This window comes from Malaclemys terrapin, chromosome 2 (assembly GCF_027887155.1).
Source record: "Malaclemys terrapin pileata isolate rMalTer1 chromosome 2, rMalTer1.hap1, whole genome shotgun sequence".
Classification (NCBI taxonomy): Eukaryota; Metazoa; Chordata; order Testudines; family Emydidae; genus Malaclemys; species Malaclemys terrapin.
In genome coordinates, this window is record NC_071506.1 from 59,360,742 (window position 1) to 59,378,366 (window position 17,625).

The following is a 17,625-nucleotide window of genomic DNA, read 5'->3' on the forward strand; positions in this document are numbered from 1 at the left end:
AAATGTTTAATCTGGAAACTTGCATAATTCTCTTGCAAATGCAGTCTGCTATTATATTTTGTTCCATTAGTGAAATTGACCAAATGCAATGTACTGTAATTTTCTTCAGGGGCAATATAATCAAACTGAGCTTTCAAACAATTATGAAACTCTGGAAATTTGCAGCTGTGGTAATAGACTGGTGAAAAGCTAAAATTTGCTTCTATTTGTTTTCTAAAATTAAAAAAGCAATTTAATACTTCTAGTCTGAGCAGATTATGATGCAAATTCTGCTTTGACCAACAAACTATATAGTGTGTGTGTGTGTGTGTGTGTGTGTTATATATACACAAAATGTGTGTGTTTATAGTAAACCCACACACTATATATATATTGTAGCTGGCTGCCATCAAAATGCAACATAGGCCTGACTCTGCTCTACTTTGCACTTGCAGGAATAACTCCATGAAAGTCAATGGAATTAAACCTGTAAGAAGAGAATTAGGTCCAGTGTCTCCCAGGGAACATCACGCTACTAGATAGGGCAGCTGTTCCAAATCGTGAGCAAGCACAACATGGCACCTGATATTCTGCTGACTTACACTTTTGGCTGATAGCAACATATACAGTGGCCTGCTTGAGGATTCGCTTTGACCCATTTACATCAAATCATTCCACCCTACACTATGGTGTAGGATGCAGTGTAGTAGACGTGCATAGCCGCTAGTACAGCCCCATGTGCTCCGACAAGATGTTGCTCATCCTGCCTCACTATGTCATATGCAACACCATCCTGCACCCTTTTCTCCTGGCATTCCACTGAAGCCATAGAGCGATTTTGCTCTAAAACTTAACCAAAAAATTTTTGGGATGGATCTCTTGATGATTACCTGTTTTGTTCATTCCCTCTAGGGCACACCTGGCACTGGCCACTGTCGGAAGACAGGATACTGGGCTTGATGGACCTTTGGTCTGACCCAGTAGGGCCATTCTTATGGCTGTCATCGAAGACTTATAAAGCGATCCGGTACTCCAGTGTACGAGAGCTCATGTTATAAGCTACGCGTTATACATCTAGGAGCAAATTTGAGAGCTAAAATAGTTCTTTATCTTTGTAAATTTACCCTAGGGTTAGCTCAGTCTAAACTTATTCCCAATAATATAGCAGACAGTTAACAGCATGTTATTCTTATACCGTAGCTGTATTATCAATAAAGTAAAAAAAATCAATTTTCAATCATACCTACATTTTGCTATTTTTCATTTTAGATGGCTTCCTTTTACTGATTTGTTTTTAAAACATAGTGAAATACAAACAGAACTGTAATTAACATTTTAGGACCTGATCAATACATGAAAAATAAACAGACGTTAATGGAACATTTTCTCAGTCATTCAGTGTTTGCAAATTAAATTCAACAAAATACACTTTGTCTACCACCGCAGCAATTAATCTGTTTTCAATACCTTAAAGCTTTTATTTAGTACATAACTACACTACTATCTATATAGTATGTGGAGCAGGAAGTTGTCCCAATCTGATTAATATATGCCATGAAATCCATTGTTCCTCCCTTCACCCTCACCCCCGTGTTGTGTGGGTGTATGCAAATGAAAGCAGCTGCACAGAAGAGTGAAAATTAAGTTTAGCTGTCTCTTCGCCCTGCACAGCCCTGTAAACCTAAGTAAGGATTTCCAAAACCCAGCTCTCCATAGTATTTGATTTTTTTCTGGAAAACTAAAACTAATCCAGCTCACAACCACAGATGTTATGCTCTACCCATTCAGACACTCTACATCTTCTCAGCAACTTACAATGATTTTTTTTAAACCAGTTTTTTTGCCCTGTGAGCAGTCCCCTATTCTCCTGCTTCACATGTCCAGTCACTACTGTTGCATCTGTGGCACCTGAAAGCAATGCAGATGGACTTCTTTTCATGGGCAAAAGCAGTCACAAAAGAAGCAGAATCATTACAGAGCCCAGGATGACTCTATGCCTAGGAGGCAGTACTGGTGCTAGCCTATTTGGGGCCCTAAACAGGAATACTGTTGCATCCCACAACACATATTAATAACTAATAGGGGTCCCCCTGGTGCTGTGTGGGGCCCTAAGCAATTGCTTAATCTGCTTATGCCTAGCACAGGCTCCGCGAGGAGGGTAAGGTAAACAAGAAGCAGAAGGGCTTCCTACTTGCCTGAGGAGGGGTTATGTTGCAAGGCCCTAGGGAAGAGCTCAGTCTTAAGCAGGAACAGAAGAGACCAAGGCAGGAGTATAAGGGAGGAGGAGCCACATGGAAGTCAACATAACTTGGGTCATGTACAATGTCCTAGAATCCTGAACATAACTATATACACCAACCTTAGGATTCAAAGGGTTAATGGCAAGAGCATTTCTCCATCCAGATTTACTTCTTAAGGAATTTTCCTTGAGTTTAAACAAGGGAACTGGAAATGACAAATGTGAAAATGACAAAAATGGTGACATACCCTGATGTTTCCATTATGCCAAAAGGAAATCATTCTATACTACAAATGGTCAGGCTTTCTGTTTGCAGGATTCCTTCCCACAAGATACCTACTGATTTATTATAAATATACTTATAGGCCCTAATCAGGGATGAAGGTCCCACTGAACATTAAGTAGGAAAAGTTACACATGTACCACAGCTGATGACATCATAAGAAATGAAAACAGAACAAGAAAAGCAGGATTTTAGGGATTATATATTTGTGATCACAGGGCCAAATCCTGAAATCCTGTCTCATACTGATATCACTTCCTCCTATAGCAATACAGGAAAACAAGAGAGGGTTCTGGGGGAGGGAATTTCAATGCGGACTTCACAGAGATCCTCCCACATAGCTTTTTTCATGCATCTCCAAAAGAGGGAATGTAGACAACCCTCAGAGCAGGCAGATCCCCCAGGATCAACAGGATTCCAGGGCCATCTGAACTGGTGCTAGGTCCCAGTGACTTCTTCTAACTCCCTAGTAGCAGAGCTTGATTGAAGTGTTGCTAGCAGAGACATCCAGTGGCTATGGTTGCTCCGTGGTCAGGGTAAATCATAACCACTACACAATGGTATCCGAGTTACCACAGTTACTTCCTTAACTGTTGGCAAATATTGACTTTTTGTTGTTAAAGCAGGTTATTTTCCAAAGTAATTTATTTTAAAATGACAGTCAATTTAAAAACCACTTCTGTTAATAACATTTACTCACTATTGTTATGATTAAGTCATAAAATTCTGAAAACTGATAAAAATAGAGCAAAAAACACACCACTCCATTTTATTTACTTTATGCATTTGACACCATTTCCCTTGTACAGCCCATCAAATTTCATTGTTTGTGTGATTTTTTTTATACCGCACAGCAGAGAGAAAAAACTTTAAAAAAAATATGACTGTAAAATGAAAGATTGTCAGGAAGATAAAGGGATAAACCTGGTATATGAAACTATTTTAAATTCATTTATTGTAACTGGTTACATTTCAAGTTGATGGTGTCAGTTTAAAACAGTATTATTTGTGCATATGAAATCTAAACACTAGATCTAAACACAGTGGCAATGTCCGATAGTCCTGGTCACGAAACCAGATGGCTCAGTGCGTTTTTGCATTGATTTCAGGAAAGTAAACGAAATTTCCCATTTCACTGCCTATCCAATGCCATGAGTGGATGAACTCTTGGAATAACTCAGGGGAGGGGGGGCGCAAATTCCTGTCGACTTTGGATCTGACTAAGGGATATTGGCAAATCCCCCTGACACCGAACTGTCGCCCTAAAATGGCCATTCCGACAATTTATAAAAATGCCACTCGGACTGCCCAAGGCCACGGCCACCTCCCTGCAGCTCATGGACCAACTGTTACAACCCTGAGCACTATGCCATGCCTACATCAACGGTATCATGTACAGCGCCCTGTTGGGAGGACCATCTCCAACACCTATCCAGGGTTCTCTTAAGGATGCTGGACTCACGGCAAACCCCACAAAATGCCACCTCAGGCAGAGTGAGGTGATGTACTTAGGATACACCAAGGGGGTCGGGGGGGGGGGGGCAACTACAGCCCCTGGTTGACAAGATACAGGCCCTGTGAGATTGGTCCACCACTACAACAAAGATGCAGGTGCAGCAATTCCTTGGTCCAGCCAGCTGTTACTAGTGTTTTGTCCCAGATTTTGTGATCCTGCCAGACCTAACTAGAAACTCACACCCCACGGGGTGCAATGGTCCACTGAGAGAGAGAGAGCGAGTGAGCCTTTCAGACATTGAAAGAATGACTCACAAGAGGACCAGTCTTGATACACCTGGACTTCCAGAAACCTTTCATTTTACAGACAGACACTTCAGAAGTGGGCCTTGGGGCAGTATTGTCACAAGAAGTTGCCTGGGAAAACACCCAGTGCTGTACCTAAGTCACAAGCTGTTCCCCAGAGAAACCCGCAATTCAACTACTGAAGAGGAGGGCTTGGCTGTTAAGTGGGCCATAGACGCCCTGCAATATTATCTGTTAGGAAATACATTCAGAGTGATCACAGACCATGCATCCCTGCAATGGTTAAATAGCATGAAGCACACCAACACATGCGAATCATGTGGTAGTATCTTGCCCTTTAGCCATACAACTTTCAGGTATTATGCTGCCCCAGGAAGGCGCATGCCAACACCGATTTTCTTTTCCCCCCGAGGATAGGCGGAAACGGGGGAGAGGAAGAACCCACACGGGGTGCCCTCTTAAGTGGGAGGATGTGTGACAGTGTGAACTCACCCTGCACTGGACAGGAAAGGGTTAACTCCTCCTTGTGGGCTAAGGAAGCCCTGCCCCTATGCCCAGTAGGGACATGCCCCAAATGCAGTACCAGAATAAACGTGAGCAACTCACTCAGTCGGAGTTTACCACCGAAGACAAAGGCCGTCCATTGCAGGTTCCAGCCTTGGAGCCATTGCAGCCCCCGACCGCAGAAGCCAGAAGTGCCAAGACTCCAGCAGATGCCCCGATACCTGCAGACACCTCAGGAAGGTGCCACCAGGAACAGCCCAGGCACAGGAACCCGGAAGCTGTCCAGACCACGGATACAGGAGTCATGGTAGGAAGTAGCCAAGGGCAAGGATTAGCCATAGTCCCTAGTGTGGTCAGCATGTTGTGGCTGAGTCTCCCTGACTCAGTGGCGAGTGCATTCGCCACCGTCAGGGCCTTGGGCTGGGACCTGGTGGAGCAAGGAGGGCCTGGATCCCCCTACCCTGGCCACTACCCACCTCCGGGTAGAGGCCCATCACCCTATTAACTCTGACTATTAGACCTTACTGCCCTATGAATCAGAGCCGCTCTATTGACTCTGGCTGCTAGGCCTTACTGCCCTGCAAATCAGGGCCACCCTAATGACCCCAGCCAGTAGGCCTACCCGCCCTGTGAACAAAGGCCAGTGTATTGACTCTGGCCGCTAGGCCTTGCTGCCTTGTGAATCAGGGTAACCCTATCGACTTGAGTCCTTAGGACTCACTGCCTCGAGGTAAAGGACAGCTTTAGGGATGGGGTGAACTCAGCCCGCACTGGAGGGAGACCCCCCCCCCCCATACCATCACAGCGTGAAAGCTCACTCTTGAATTTCAAAGAGCCTTCTCAGTGTGTCATGATCTACTTCAATACAATGGTCCCCACACAGCAACACCACATGTGCATGCAGGCTCTTCACTAGAGGAGATATTTGGAGCCACTGTGTCCTTACTGTCCAGGACTACCACCAGAGTCACCAACTGCTTTGGGGATGTTGGTCAGTACTGAGCTGGTATCTGGGAGGCTTTTTTTATTATTAAAGCACAGCCTCCAAATCTGGATCCCAGACATTATGGGATTATCCTACTTCTGCCTCCTATATACACATCAGGCACCTGGCTCCTCCACTCTTTGCTGTCTACCTCTACAGCAGGTAGCTTGGAAAGAGAGCAGAATGAGTAGGGCCATACCAAAATCATGGCCATGAAATAGAGCCATGCACTGTGAAATCTGATCTCCCACCATGAAATCTGGTTTTTACATGCTTTTACCCTATACTATGGGGATTTCACAGGGGAGATCAACGTTTCTCAAATTGGGGGTCCTGACCCAAAAGGAAGTTGTGGGGGGGGGTCCCAAGGTTATTTGGGGGAGGGGGTCACGGTATTACCGCCTCTACTTCTGTGCTGACTTCAGAGCTGGCCAACCAGAGGGCAGCTGTTGGCCGGGCACCCAGCTCTGAAGGTGGCATCACAGCAGCAGCAGCACAGAAGTAAAGAGTGGCGATACCATACCAGGCCACCCTTCTGCACTGCTGCCTTCAGAGCTGGGTGGCCAGACAGTGGCGGCTGCTGACTGAGGGCCCAGCTTTGCAAGCAGCAGCGCAGATATAAGGTTGGGAATACCATACCATGCACTCCTTACTTCTCTACTGCTGCTGGCCAATTATTAAGGGGGCTATTGTAAGGGGGTTGTGGTACTGCTACCCTTACTTCTGCACTGCTGCTACTGGTGGTGCTGCCTTCAGAGCTGGGTTCCCGACCAGCAGCTGCCATTCTCCAGCTGCCCAAATCCGAAGGCAGCACCACCACCACCAGCAGTGCAGAAGAAAGGGTAGCAGTACTGCTACCCCCTTACAATAATCCCCTTAATAACTCCTTTTGGGGTCAGGACCCCTACAATTACAACAGCAGTAAAGTTTCAGATTTAAAGAGCTGAAATCATGAAATTTATAATTTTTAAAATCCCATGGCTGTGAAATTGACCAAACTGGACCACGAATTTGGTAGGGCCCTAAGAATGAGACAAGCCACCCTGTTACATGCACCCTCCAACTCCTTTACATTTAGAATACTGGTCTATTGTTTGTCATGCTTTTCTTTTATATCAGCATAGATTAATATACTGCCCATAAATATACCACCTCTTTGTCCTCTAAGCTGTTCTCTCATTTTCTGTTGTGGATTGGACATTTCTTTGTGGCAATCTGTAGTAACAATACTGTCAGAATGAAGAAATAAACGTGTTCATTGTGCCAGTGTCTGGAGGCAGGGTCCTCTGCCTAAAATGGATTTCCAGCATGAAGTAATGAATAGAGGTTGATTCCATTCAATCTAGGAATAATATCTTCCATAATAAAGAAAGCAAATTTGTCTTTGGGCAGATTTTTCTAACTTTGATATGCTGAGCCATACGTGCACTTTCAAAATTTTTTTTTTAAAGGAGAAGGTTAGAAAGGGTATACATTATTAATAATAATTCTTAGCTCTTATATGTAGTCGTCATTTGTAGTAGAGTATAATTCATACTGCTCTATTGTAATAAAACCAAATATCGTTAATACACAGTATAGTGTATTTTAATTTTCATTCACTCTGTGACTACAACCTTTCACAGAGCAACGTTTAGCATCTGGTGTCAAAAATTTAACAGCAACAAGTTCTTTTTCACAAACACTAGGGGATATACAAGCTTAGGCCTAGCCTAAAACAAAGCATCAAAAACCCTGCAATGCAAAACCTCTTCTCTGATAAATGCTACACTAGTTAATAGACTTATATGTAGTAAGAAAATGTAATGTATTTAAAACAATGAAAAACTTAAAACAGCAAGGTGGCTGAGTGAAAATTACTCTCAAAACTCAGGGATATCTATCATCATCTGCCCTCATTGGGACTCATTTTTAATTAAAATATTGAAAGAGAACATAATGTGTGTCATTTATTAGTTCAGGCCAGTTCCTTTTCTTTTTGTAATCACTTCTGTAAATGCGCACCCCATCAAACGCATGCCTGGTAAGTTGCTGTGTATACCATATTCTAGGACAAGATATACAACTTGTAATTCATTCATGTAGTATTCATTAAGAGTGAATGTAAATATACTGTTGCATTTTCCTAATCAGCCAGAAGATGGCCATAGAGTTCCCAAGAGCCAATTTTTCTCCTACTCAGTAAAGCATTCTGGTTTTCATGCACCAGGGCTCTGTCCAAAATCTGAGAAAAATAGTTCCAATGTTAACAGAATAACCTGATCAACCACTCTGACAGGGAAGTGATATGAAATCTGAGATTCAGAGCCTGAAAAGCAAGAATTGACTTCCCAATTTTGTTTAACTTACCTAGAGTCTTATATGTTCCATTGAGCCACTTCACCCACAAGACATTACTACAATTTTATTTTCCCCAGTAAGAATTCAATAACCGTAAGACACTTTGAATTGAAAGTCTGATGCTATGTGTCTGTCCCTTTTATTATTAATCACAATTATTTTTTATGTTTCTATAATGACTTCCATCTTGAATGATGCTCAAGTGCTTTACAAACTATACCCACACAACACCACTGAAACAGTCTCCTCCAAAATGCAATGCAGCAATATACCAGTATACAGTATGCTGTCCAGCAAGGAGGGAGGGCTATGTTTTGGATAAATCCCATTCTTGAGAAAAGTGCTTTAATCTTTATTACCCTTGCTGAGCAGACAGGACCATCTTTAAGTGTTCAGTCCAAAAGATGAGTTTAAGAGGAAAAAAATTAAGTCCCCAAAGAAAGAATACTTGTCTAACTATTCTGGAGATTGGCATGTACAGTGGCTGCAGGACCAAATTCCTATTCTGCAAAGGGCTGTAACTCAAAAATGGATGTGGTCCTATAACTTACAGCAGGTTAGAATAAAATGCCAAATAGTTCAGCTCAGGTAATTAAATTTTTAAAGAGCATAGGAAAAGGATACTTACAACTGAGGCCACAGTTCTCTCAGTGTAAGGAAAACCCTAATTTAAGAACTGAATAGAAATAATTATGTGCAGATTCCTCTTTTTTCAATCTTAGCAAATATCATTATTTTCTTTTATTACCCATACATCACACTAAAAGTAAACAGATTCTATAAGCAAAGGCAATATATCATGTAGCAGCTGCAGTACTGAGATAGCTTTATCTTCCTTACAGGTTTGACTGAACTTATCTAAAAACGTCAATCTCAAATTAAAATCACAAACATTGATCTCAAGCGAGAACAACATGATTTGAAAGTTAACATTGAACAGAAAAAAAGGAGAAACCATCCCAGAATGCTGATGGCTAGTACTGTAGTTCAATTAGCAGACCACTGTACACAGGTAAATCATTTTAAATGACTACAGCATGTTTCAGATCAACAACTGTACATTACTGAAAGAAGTACTACATCTTAAGCATGTAACCAGTGTGACATTACTGATAAAAATCTAGCTGCATGCCACACAATTGTGTGTTTTCAGTTAGACTGTCAGAAATATCTGGTTTTAATGGGCATATTCAATGTTCTCTCATAGGTATGTGTTGCATTTCTTCCCACTCTCAGTTGTGCACTGTGTATGCTCAGGGCCGGCTCCAGGCACCAGCCCATCAAGCTTGTACTTGGGGAGGCACTTGGAGGGGGGTGGCGCGGTGCAGTGCTCCGGCCGCCGGGGAGAGCGGGGCCACGGCCGGGCTCGTCGCCGGGGAGAGCGGAGCCCCGGCCGGGCACTCCGCCCTCCTCCCAGGGCTCCAACCGCCCTCCCCCCGGCGGCCAGAGTGCCGAGGCTCCGGCCGCTCTCCCCTGCCGCGCTGGGGGGCGGGGGGGGGGGGCAGCCGGAGGCTTTTTTGCCTGGGGCGGCAAAAAAGCCAGAGCCGGCCCTGTGTATGCTGTAGAGAGGATAGTAATGTGTCTATGAAAGCTCTTTCTCTTGCATTTCAGAGTGTTCTCAGGGTATTTAAGTAGTTCATGACACAACACTCCCTACACAGCAGGAACACATGTGCATGCCAGCTCTTCCTTGGGAGAGCTATTGAGAGGCACTGCCTCCTCACTGTCGATGACTATCTTCTCCAGAGTCACCCACTGCTTTGGGAAATGTTGGTTAGTATGGATCAGGCATCTGTGGAGATTATTATTATTATTTATTAAAGCACAGCCTCTAAATCTAGACCCCAGGCATTATGGAACTGTTTCCTACTTCTGCCTCCTACATACACATCAGACTACAGGCCCTGCTCTGCACTCTTTCCTATCTACCTCTACAGCACAGCAGGTAGCTGTGAAAGAGAGAAGAGTAGCAGTTGCCACACAGCACTAGTGGCTTCCTACAGTAGCCTCAGATTTCTTTCCTCCTCATTCATGGCTAATGGCCATAGTGATTCATAGGGCGGAAGGGGCCAGGGATCTGTGTGCTTCTCCTTCCAAAAGCCAGACAAGACATTCACTCTTAGGACACACCTGCACACTACATCAAACCGCAGAAACATCTGGAAAGCTTTGACTTTTGGGGGCATAAAGAACTGCGCTATGGAACATCCTATATGAGTTTCCATGAGGACATGTGGTTCCCACACACCTGCAGTCCCTTCCAGCCACTGAAGTAGCAAGTTATCACTCTTTAAAATAAGTCAACTTTCACACATTGGCAATTTGCTTTCTCCCTAGTTAAGACTTGGCGTAGGACAACTGTTAGACTGGCACTACTGGTACAATTAACTGGTTAATTGATTGTTAAAATTATTAGTTTTTCCTGTGATTATATTTCAGCTCTAGGATTCTAGCCACATTGGGTTAATTTGTTTTTCCACCATGATGGCAAATCCCAGGGAAAAGAATGGATTTAAGACCTGCCTTTTTTTGTGTGTGGGAAATATATCCGTAATAGCACTCTTCCCCACCCCCTAAAAATTAAAAAACAAACAAACAAACAAAAAAACCCACAACTGGTGTCTTTTAAGGGACAAAAAAATGCTCCATTTGCCTTTGTTTTACTTCATGGCCCCATTTGGACAAAAATTTCATATGTGCTTCGTAGCACGCCGTTTACACCTTCTCTAAAAAAAAAATTACTTTTTTCCGTTTAAACCGATATCATTTACAATTCTTAAGCTGGTTTACATAAGTAAGTGATTGTTTATTGGGATCAAAGCCATAAAATGGCTTGGTTTTTTTATTAAAAATTTTATTTTAAGAAAACTGTGTCCCTGATCTCTCTTTAACTTACCCAGTTTAACTTTGTTGACTTCAGTGGAGTTACTCCTAAATGACACCAGTGTAAAAGAAAAACCACCACCTTTAGTACATATTTATAATATATTAGTAAGATCAATATTCCACAGTCACATTAAAAAAATTAAAATCAACTTACTGCGAGAGAGATTCTCAAGGGCTTTCCCCAGCTTCTTACTCTCCTGAAGAATATGATTTAATTCATCAAACTCCTGGCTCTCCGGTTTTCTCCGCCAGTCCCATTTAGGATGCTCTATTGACCTTGGCACTAAGTAAAATTTATATATAAAGATTAGATTTCATAATTCAGAAAGCTACAGTAGCAACAAGCTGTGCAATGATGATATCTATGATGAGATAACTGGCTCTGTGGATGAGGGGAAAGCAGTGGATGTGTTATTTCTTGACTTTAGCAAAGCTTTTGATACTGTCTCCCACAGTATTCTTGCCACCAAGTTAAAGAAGTATGGGCTGGATGAATGGACTCTAAGGTGGATAGAAAGCTGGCTAGATCGTCGGGCTCAACGGGTAGTGATCAATGGCTCCATGTCTAGTTGGCAGCCGGTTTCAAGTGGAGTGCCCCAAGGGTCGGTCCTGGGGCCGGTTTTGTTTAATATCTTTATTAATGATCTGGAGGATGGTGTGGACTGCACTCTCAGCAAGTTTGCAGATGACACTAAACTAGGAGGCGTGGTAGATACACTAGAGGGTAGGGATCGGATACAGAGGGACCTAGACAAATTAGAGGATTGGGCAGAAAAAAACCTGATGAGGTTCAACAAGGACAAGTGCAGAGTCCTGCACTTAGGACGGAAGAATCCCATGCACTGCTACAGACTAGGGACCGAATGGCTAGGTAGCAGTTCTGCTGAAAAGGACCTAGGGGTCACAGTGGACGAGAAGCTGGATATGAGTCAACAGTGTGCTCTTGTTGCCAAGAAGGCTAACGGCATTTTGGGCTGTATAAGTAGGGGCATTGCCAGCAGATCGAGGAACGTGATCGTTCCCCTTTATTCGACATTGGTGAGGCCTCATCTGGAATACTGTGTCCAGTTTTGGTCCCCACACTACAAGAAGGATGTGGAAAAATTGGAAAGAGTCCAGCGGAGGGCAACAAAAATGATTAGGGGTCTGGAGCACATGACTTATGAGGAGAGGCTGAGAGAACTGGGATTGTTTAGTCTCCAGAAGAGAAGAATGAGGGGGGATTTGATAGCAGCCTTCAACTACCTGAAGGGGGGTTCCAAAGAGGATGGAGCTCGGCTGTTCTCAGTGGTGGCAGATGACAGAACAAGGAGCAATGGTCTCAAGTTGCAGTGGGGGAGGTCCAGGTTGGATATCAGGAAAAACTATTTCACTAGGAGGGTGGTGAAACACTGGAATGCGTTACCTAGGGAGGTGGTGGAGTCTCCTTCCTTGGAGGTTTTTAAGGCCCGGCTTGACAAAGCCCTGGCTGGGATGATTTAGCTGGGAATTGGTCCTGCTTTGAGCAGGGGGTTGGACTAGATGACCTCTTGAGGTCCCTTCCAACTCTGATATTCTATGATTCTATGATTCTAATGAGTCTACAAGATCAAGAATGCTCATAATGTTGAAATCAGTTTTCCCCTTCTTATAATGCTTACTGGATATATTTTTATTTCAGTTTGTGAGGTGGTTCCAAAGGGAAAAAAAAAAAAAAAAAAGTCCAGAGGCAGAATTTTCAAATGACCTTTGCAACCAAATCAACTAACCACCAGGAACAGATAACACTGAATTCTCGGACAAAAAAAAAAAAAAAAACCCCAAACAAACCATGTACACATTGCTCTGTAAGTGAAACCACTACATGGTAAATGAAATGTGTACCTATTGGCCAATAAAAGGAAAGAAGACAAAATGGAAATAAAGAACTCCTATTTCTGTTTTTATTATTAGTTTTACCATAAACAATGCAAAATTTGTTTTATTTATATAAATACTCCTGCCATTGTCTCAATTCAGTTAACAGAAAAGCAAAAGAAACAATTAAACAAAATATATATCCATTACACACCAGGCAAAAGGCTGTGTAAGCATACGAGCTTTTATTCTGTTCCCTTATGTTACAGCTTCTTGGGAAGCATACTCTTCTGTTGAGTCTGCATTACTACACCCAAGAGATTTTATCTTAAGAGAACATTAGCTCAACTCCAAAGATGACCTCAACTGCTCTGCCAGAGGATAGAAAGCTCCCGCATGTCAAAAGCTATGTAAGTGGATTGCTGCATTCTGCATCAAGCTGCAACTCCTGAGTTATCTTCAGCCATAGCTTTATGCAATACACACTGCAGTAACACTATATGGAAGTGACAAAATTCTGGGTGATGCTAGTAACGTTTCTATCAGAAAGAAATAGTTAATGTCACTGCTCCACAATCAAATGAAAATAATTTATAAGAAAACAAGAACATGACTACTGCTTCACCTCATTTAAACAGCTGTGACATCTTTTTTGCTTTCACTAACTCTCAACTCACTATTTACAAACTACATCTGCACCAAATACATAAAAACAATTTACAGACTTCTGTATCTTGTGCAGCACAAACTGGTGCTTGAAATTATATGGAATTGCAGGGTTCCTGCTTAAAAAGAGAATTATTCAAACTGATGAATAGAAAGAAAGCTCTTATTCTTTTCTCTCTATAAGCATGTAGCTCATTAGTGCCAATCGGAATCACATGCACAACGAGAAAAAGACCATTTTTTTAGGTTGCTTTAGTCATCCTTTTAATTACTGCATTTGTTTTAGTGCTCTCCCATTCCCTATATTAGGATTATTTTATGTTTATTTATTTATGATCTTTATACTACTCTGAATAACTGCCTTCCTTATTAGACCTGACCAGAATTCATTTTTCTCAGATACACTGCAGAAAAAAATAGAAATATTGATTATTTCCCACATATTCTAGAATAGAAAGTAAAAGTCCATTCTCTTTCCTGAACTCAAAAATCATGTGTTGCTTCTTCTACTAATTTCCCTCTTAAGCATTTATTAACTTTTTATATTACAATAAATTATCAGAAAAAAACCTAGATAATCTATGCCTTTGAATTTGGGTCTTGGCTTATTTTTCACAATTAAATGATCTCTTGAATAGAAATGATATGCAGTGAAACCTATACATTTCTCACTTCAGATTTAGTATAGCCCCTTAGTAATATTCCTACCCTTCTCCTGTTTTATTATGCTCAGTCATTCATCAAAATATGTCAGCATTTTAAATCCCCATCATATTACCTGAATCATCCTTGTGTATTATTCCAAATATATAAACAATATTTGCCTTGAAAGGATGCACCTACAATTTATGACATTCATAGCATTTTTGTATGGAAGTTAGTTAGCTTTTCCCTTTTATAAAGTTGAGATTTCATATCAGAAATCACTATTTGATATTGCAGATTTTACACTACATTTCGGAAAGCTGTCCCTTTGCCACCAGCTTCCATTTTCCCTCTCTCCTTTTCCCTCCCAACACCTACAACAGATGCATCCAGTCTCTTAATTAAACCTTTGTTCCTAAAAGAATAATCAGTTTTCTAGAGAGAGATTATTTTGTTTTTTAAATACACACAACTGTCTTTTCAAAGATCGGACTTGACGGTGAATCAGACCATTGGCTCATTAAATCTTCTGGCAATAGCTTCAGGGGAATGAGATTCGCACCATCATAAGGCATCTGGCCACCCATGTGCACACACACTCATGGTGGTGGTGGAAAATTCCTAGGCAGTCATGGAGACACATCTTGTTAGTACTCTGTGGCAGCCAGTTTATGCTTGAAGTGAGGTAGCATATACTTCTTAGTGTGCATAACTATAGACATCATTATTGGTCATAAAATTACCCATCCCCTTATTAAATCCAACTTTTAGTTCCCTGAGGCAAAAAGTGCTAACATGATCCCTGGATGTATAAACAGAGGAACACGAAGCAGGAATAAGGAGATATTACATCTGCATAGGGCACTGGTGAGATCACTGCTGAAATGCTGTGTCTACACTTTAGAAAGGATGTTGAGGAGTCAGTTCAGAGCATAGGTGCTGGAACTAGGATTCTGAGGAGTGCTGCAGCACCCCCAACTTGAAGTGGTTTCCATTATATACAGTGTTTACAGTTTGGTTCAATGCTTCTCAGCACCCCCACTATAAAAATTGTTCCATTATCCCTGGTTCAGAGAAGAGCTACAAGCATGATTTGTCATCTGAAAAAAAAAAAAAACACTCCTTACTATGATGTTAAAGGATCTCAATCTATTTAGTTTATCAAATAAAAGGTTAAGAGGCAAACTGATCACGGTCTTCGATACAAGCATTCTATAAACATAAATAGATAACATTTAATCTAGCAGTCAAAGGCCTAACAAGATCTAATGGGCAGAAATTGGAGTCAGCAAATTCCAGTTGGAAATAAGAAAATTTTTAAGCAGCAAGAATAATTAATCATTGGAAAAAGCTTATTGGAAAATGTAAATTCTCCATCAATTGGAGCTTTTAAATCAGGTTTGGATGTCCTTTCAAAAAGTAAACGGTCATTCAACCACAAGTTATGGGCTTGATGTGGGAATCACTGAGTGAAATTATATGGACTAAATTAGGCAAGAGGTCAGACTAGCTAATGATAATTGTCCTTAAAATAAATAAATCTATGAAACCTACTGCAGCAGTAAATTCTACAGCTTGACTATTTGCCTAGTGTAGCTAGCATCTTCTTCAGTCATTTCTTTATGGCTTACCACCACATCCTCCAAACTCTCTTTTAAAGAGAGAGTCATATTTGCAAGTGACATTCAAAGGCCTAAGATGGAATCAATAGGCCAGGGTTCTTCATGAAGTTTGCGCTGTGCAGTGCCAAGGAGCCTCAGGAGACCAGTAGCATCCATTCTCCTATATATACTTGCAGATCCACTGGACTTGCTCCCATTCTAACCTCACCCTAAAACCACCTCCATTTTGGCACAAAGAGATCTGGCATGGATGACTCCTCTGACACAGGCAGGGAAAGCAGAGACAGAACCACTCCATTACTAGTACAACTTGACAAATAGACTACAGACTCATGCTGGTTCTGTTGCCTTTTAGGCTTTCCATTGCCCTTTCAAAGGATGCAGGATTTGACCCAAAGGATGCAAAAGCACTAGCCCTTATTTCCTGTACTTACTCTGGTTATATACTCTCAATTCCTGGAAGGGGACTAATTCAACACTTTCAGGTTGTTAATATTCGTACTCGATCCTGGGAAGCAGTGGCTCTGAAAAAAAGATTTGGTTGTCCAGGTAAATCAACTGCACAGGAGCTTGCTGTGCAAAGTTGCGGCCAAAAGAGCTAATACAAACCTAATGCATACACAGGGGAAGCTCAAGTAGGAGTAGAGAGGCTATTTTACCTCTGTATTTGGACTGGTACAATCACTGCCTGAATATTGCGTCCGGCTCCAGTGTCCACAATTCAAGAAATATGCTGACAAATTGGAGAAAGTTCATTGAAGAGCCATGAGAATGACTACAGGATTAGAAAACATGCCTTACAGCGACAATCTCGAGTAGCTCAATATATTTAGCTTAACAAAGAAGGTCAAGGGCTGGTTTGATTACAGTTCTCTCTCGTTCAGTCCATTCCACCTGAAGCCGCCAGTCCCCAGCCCTTTCTGGCTAATGGTCAGCCCCTTGGCCCTGCTTTCTTAGTCTCTCTCAACTAGACATTCCTGCAGCTTCCTGCTTGTTTATATCTGAACTACCTGATACTAGTCCAGTGGGGGCTTATTTTGTAATCAGGACTGGCCTAGTCCCAGGCTCTCCCAGCTAATGAGGCAAGCCATCCTGTTACAAGTGTAAATTTTTATTTTTTTAACAGTGAGGATAATTAACCATTGGAACAATGCGTCCACGGGCACCGGAGGATCCAAAACCTGGTCGTTCTCCGGGCACAGTGCCGAGGATGTACGTCCCACCGACTCCTTCCTCAGAGGTCTGGAGAAGGAGGCTGATGGTCCTTCTGAGGCTCCAGCCACCGAGCGAACCCCCACCGGGGGCTGCGTCAGGGGCCACAGTGCCCAGTGGTACCATTGGGCCAACCACAGGGCCCAGTGCCACTGCACCTGCTGTGGCACTGGTGGAGCCGGCTGTTCGGGCTGGCCCATCAATGGACGACTACAAAGGGAGGCCAGGCTGATATACGACCTGCCGCTGTCCCTGGACCGGGAGGAGCAGCAGCGCCAGGAGCGATGCCGACCACAGGACCGCGATCCCAACGTGGCGGACCAGTACCGTCGGTAACAGCTGCTCCACCATCAGCTCTGGTGGGCAGACTCGTGTTGGCGAGACGCCGGCGATCGATGCCCAGCGCTGTGGGGGTGGTGCCATGGCGGGGTCCTGGAGCGGGACGCCAAGCGGGAACGACATAGATGTTCATGCTGTGACCAGCAGCGGTAGCCCCTCCGAGACAAGGACCTTTGGTGTCGTCTGCCTCGGTCCCGTCGGTGTTCGCTCCTTGAGGCGAAGCGGTGCCGACAGTCTCGATCAGACGGAACCCAACCTGACAGCCTGGTGGGCGTCGAGGGTGATCCACGTGGATTTTGCCCCGAATGGTCGCTGGGCAGTGAATGGC

At 42.8% G+C, this 17,625-nt stretch overlaps 1 protein-coding gene across 6 annotated transcripts in view; it reads right to left on the reverse strand.

Moving 5' to 3' along the window:
* C2H8orf34 (chromosome 2 C8orf34 homolog) overlaps positions 1 to 17,625 on the reverse strand; it is a 234,935-nt gene that overhangs the window by 153,855 nt on the left and 63,455 nt on the right. For all 6 annotated transcript variants that reach the window (XM_054017072.1, XM_054017068.1, XM_054017071.1 and 3 more), the window contains exon 4: positions 11,132 to 11,260. In XM_054017072.1, the coding sequence (XP_053873047.1) occupies positions 11,132 to 11,260 (129 nt within the window). The remainder of the gene's footprint in view (positions 1 to 11,131; positions 11,261 to 17,625) is intronic.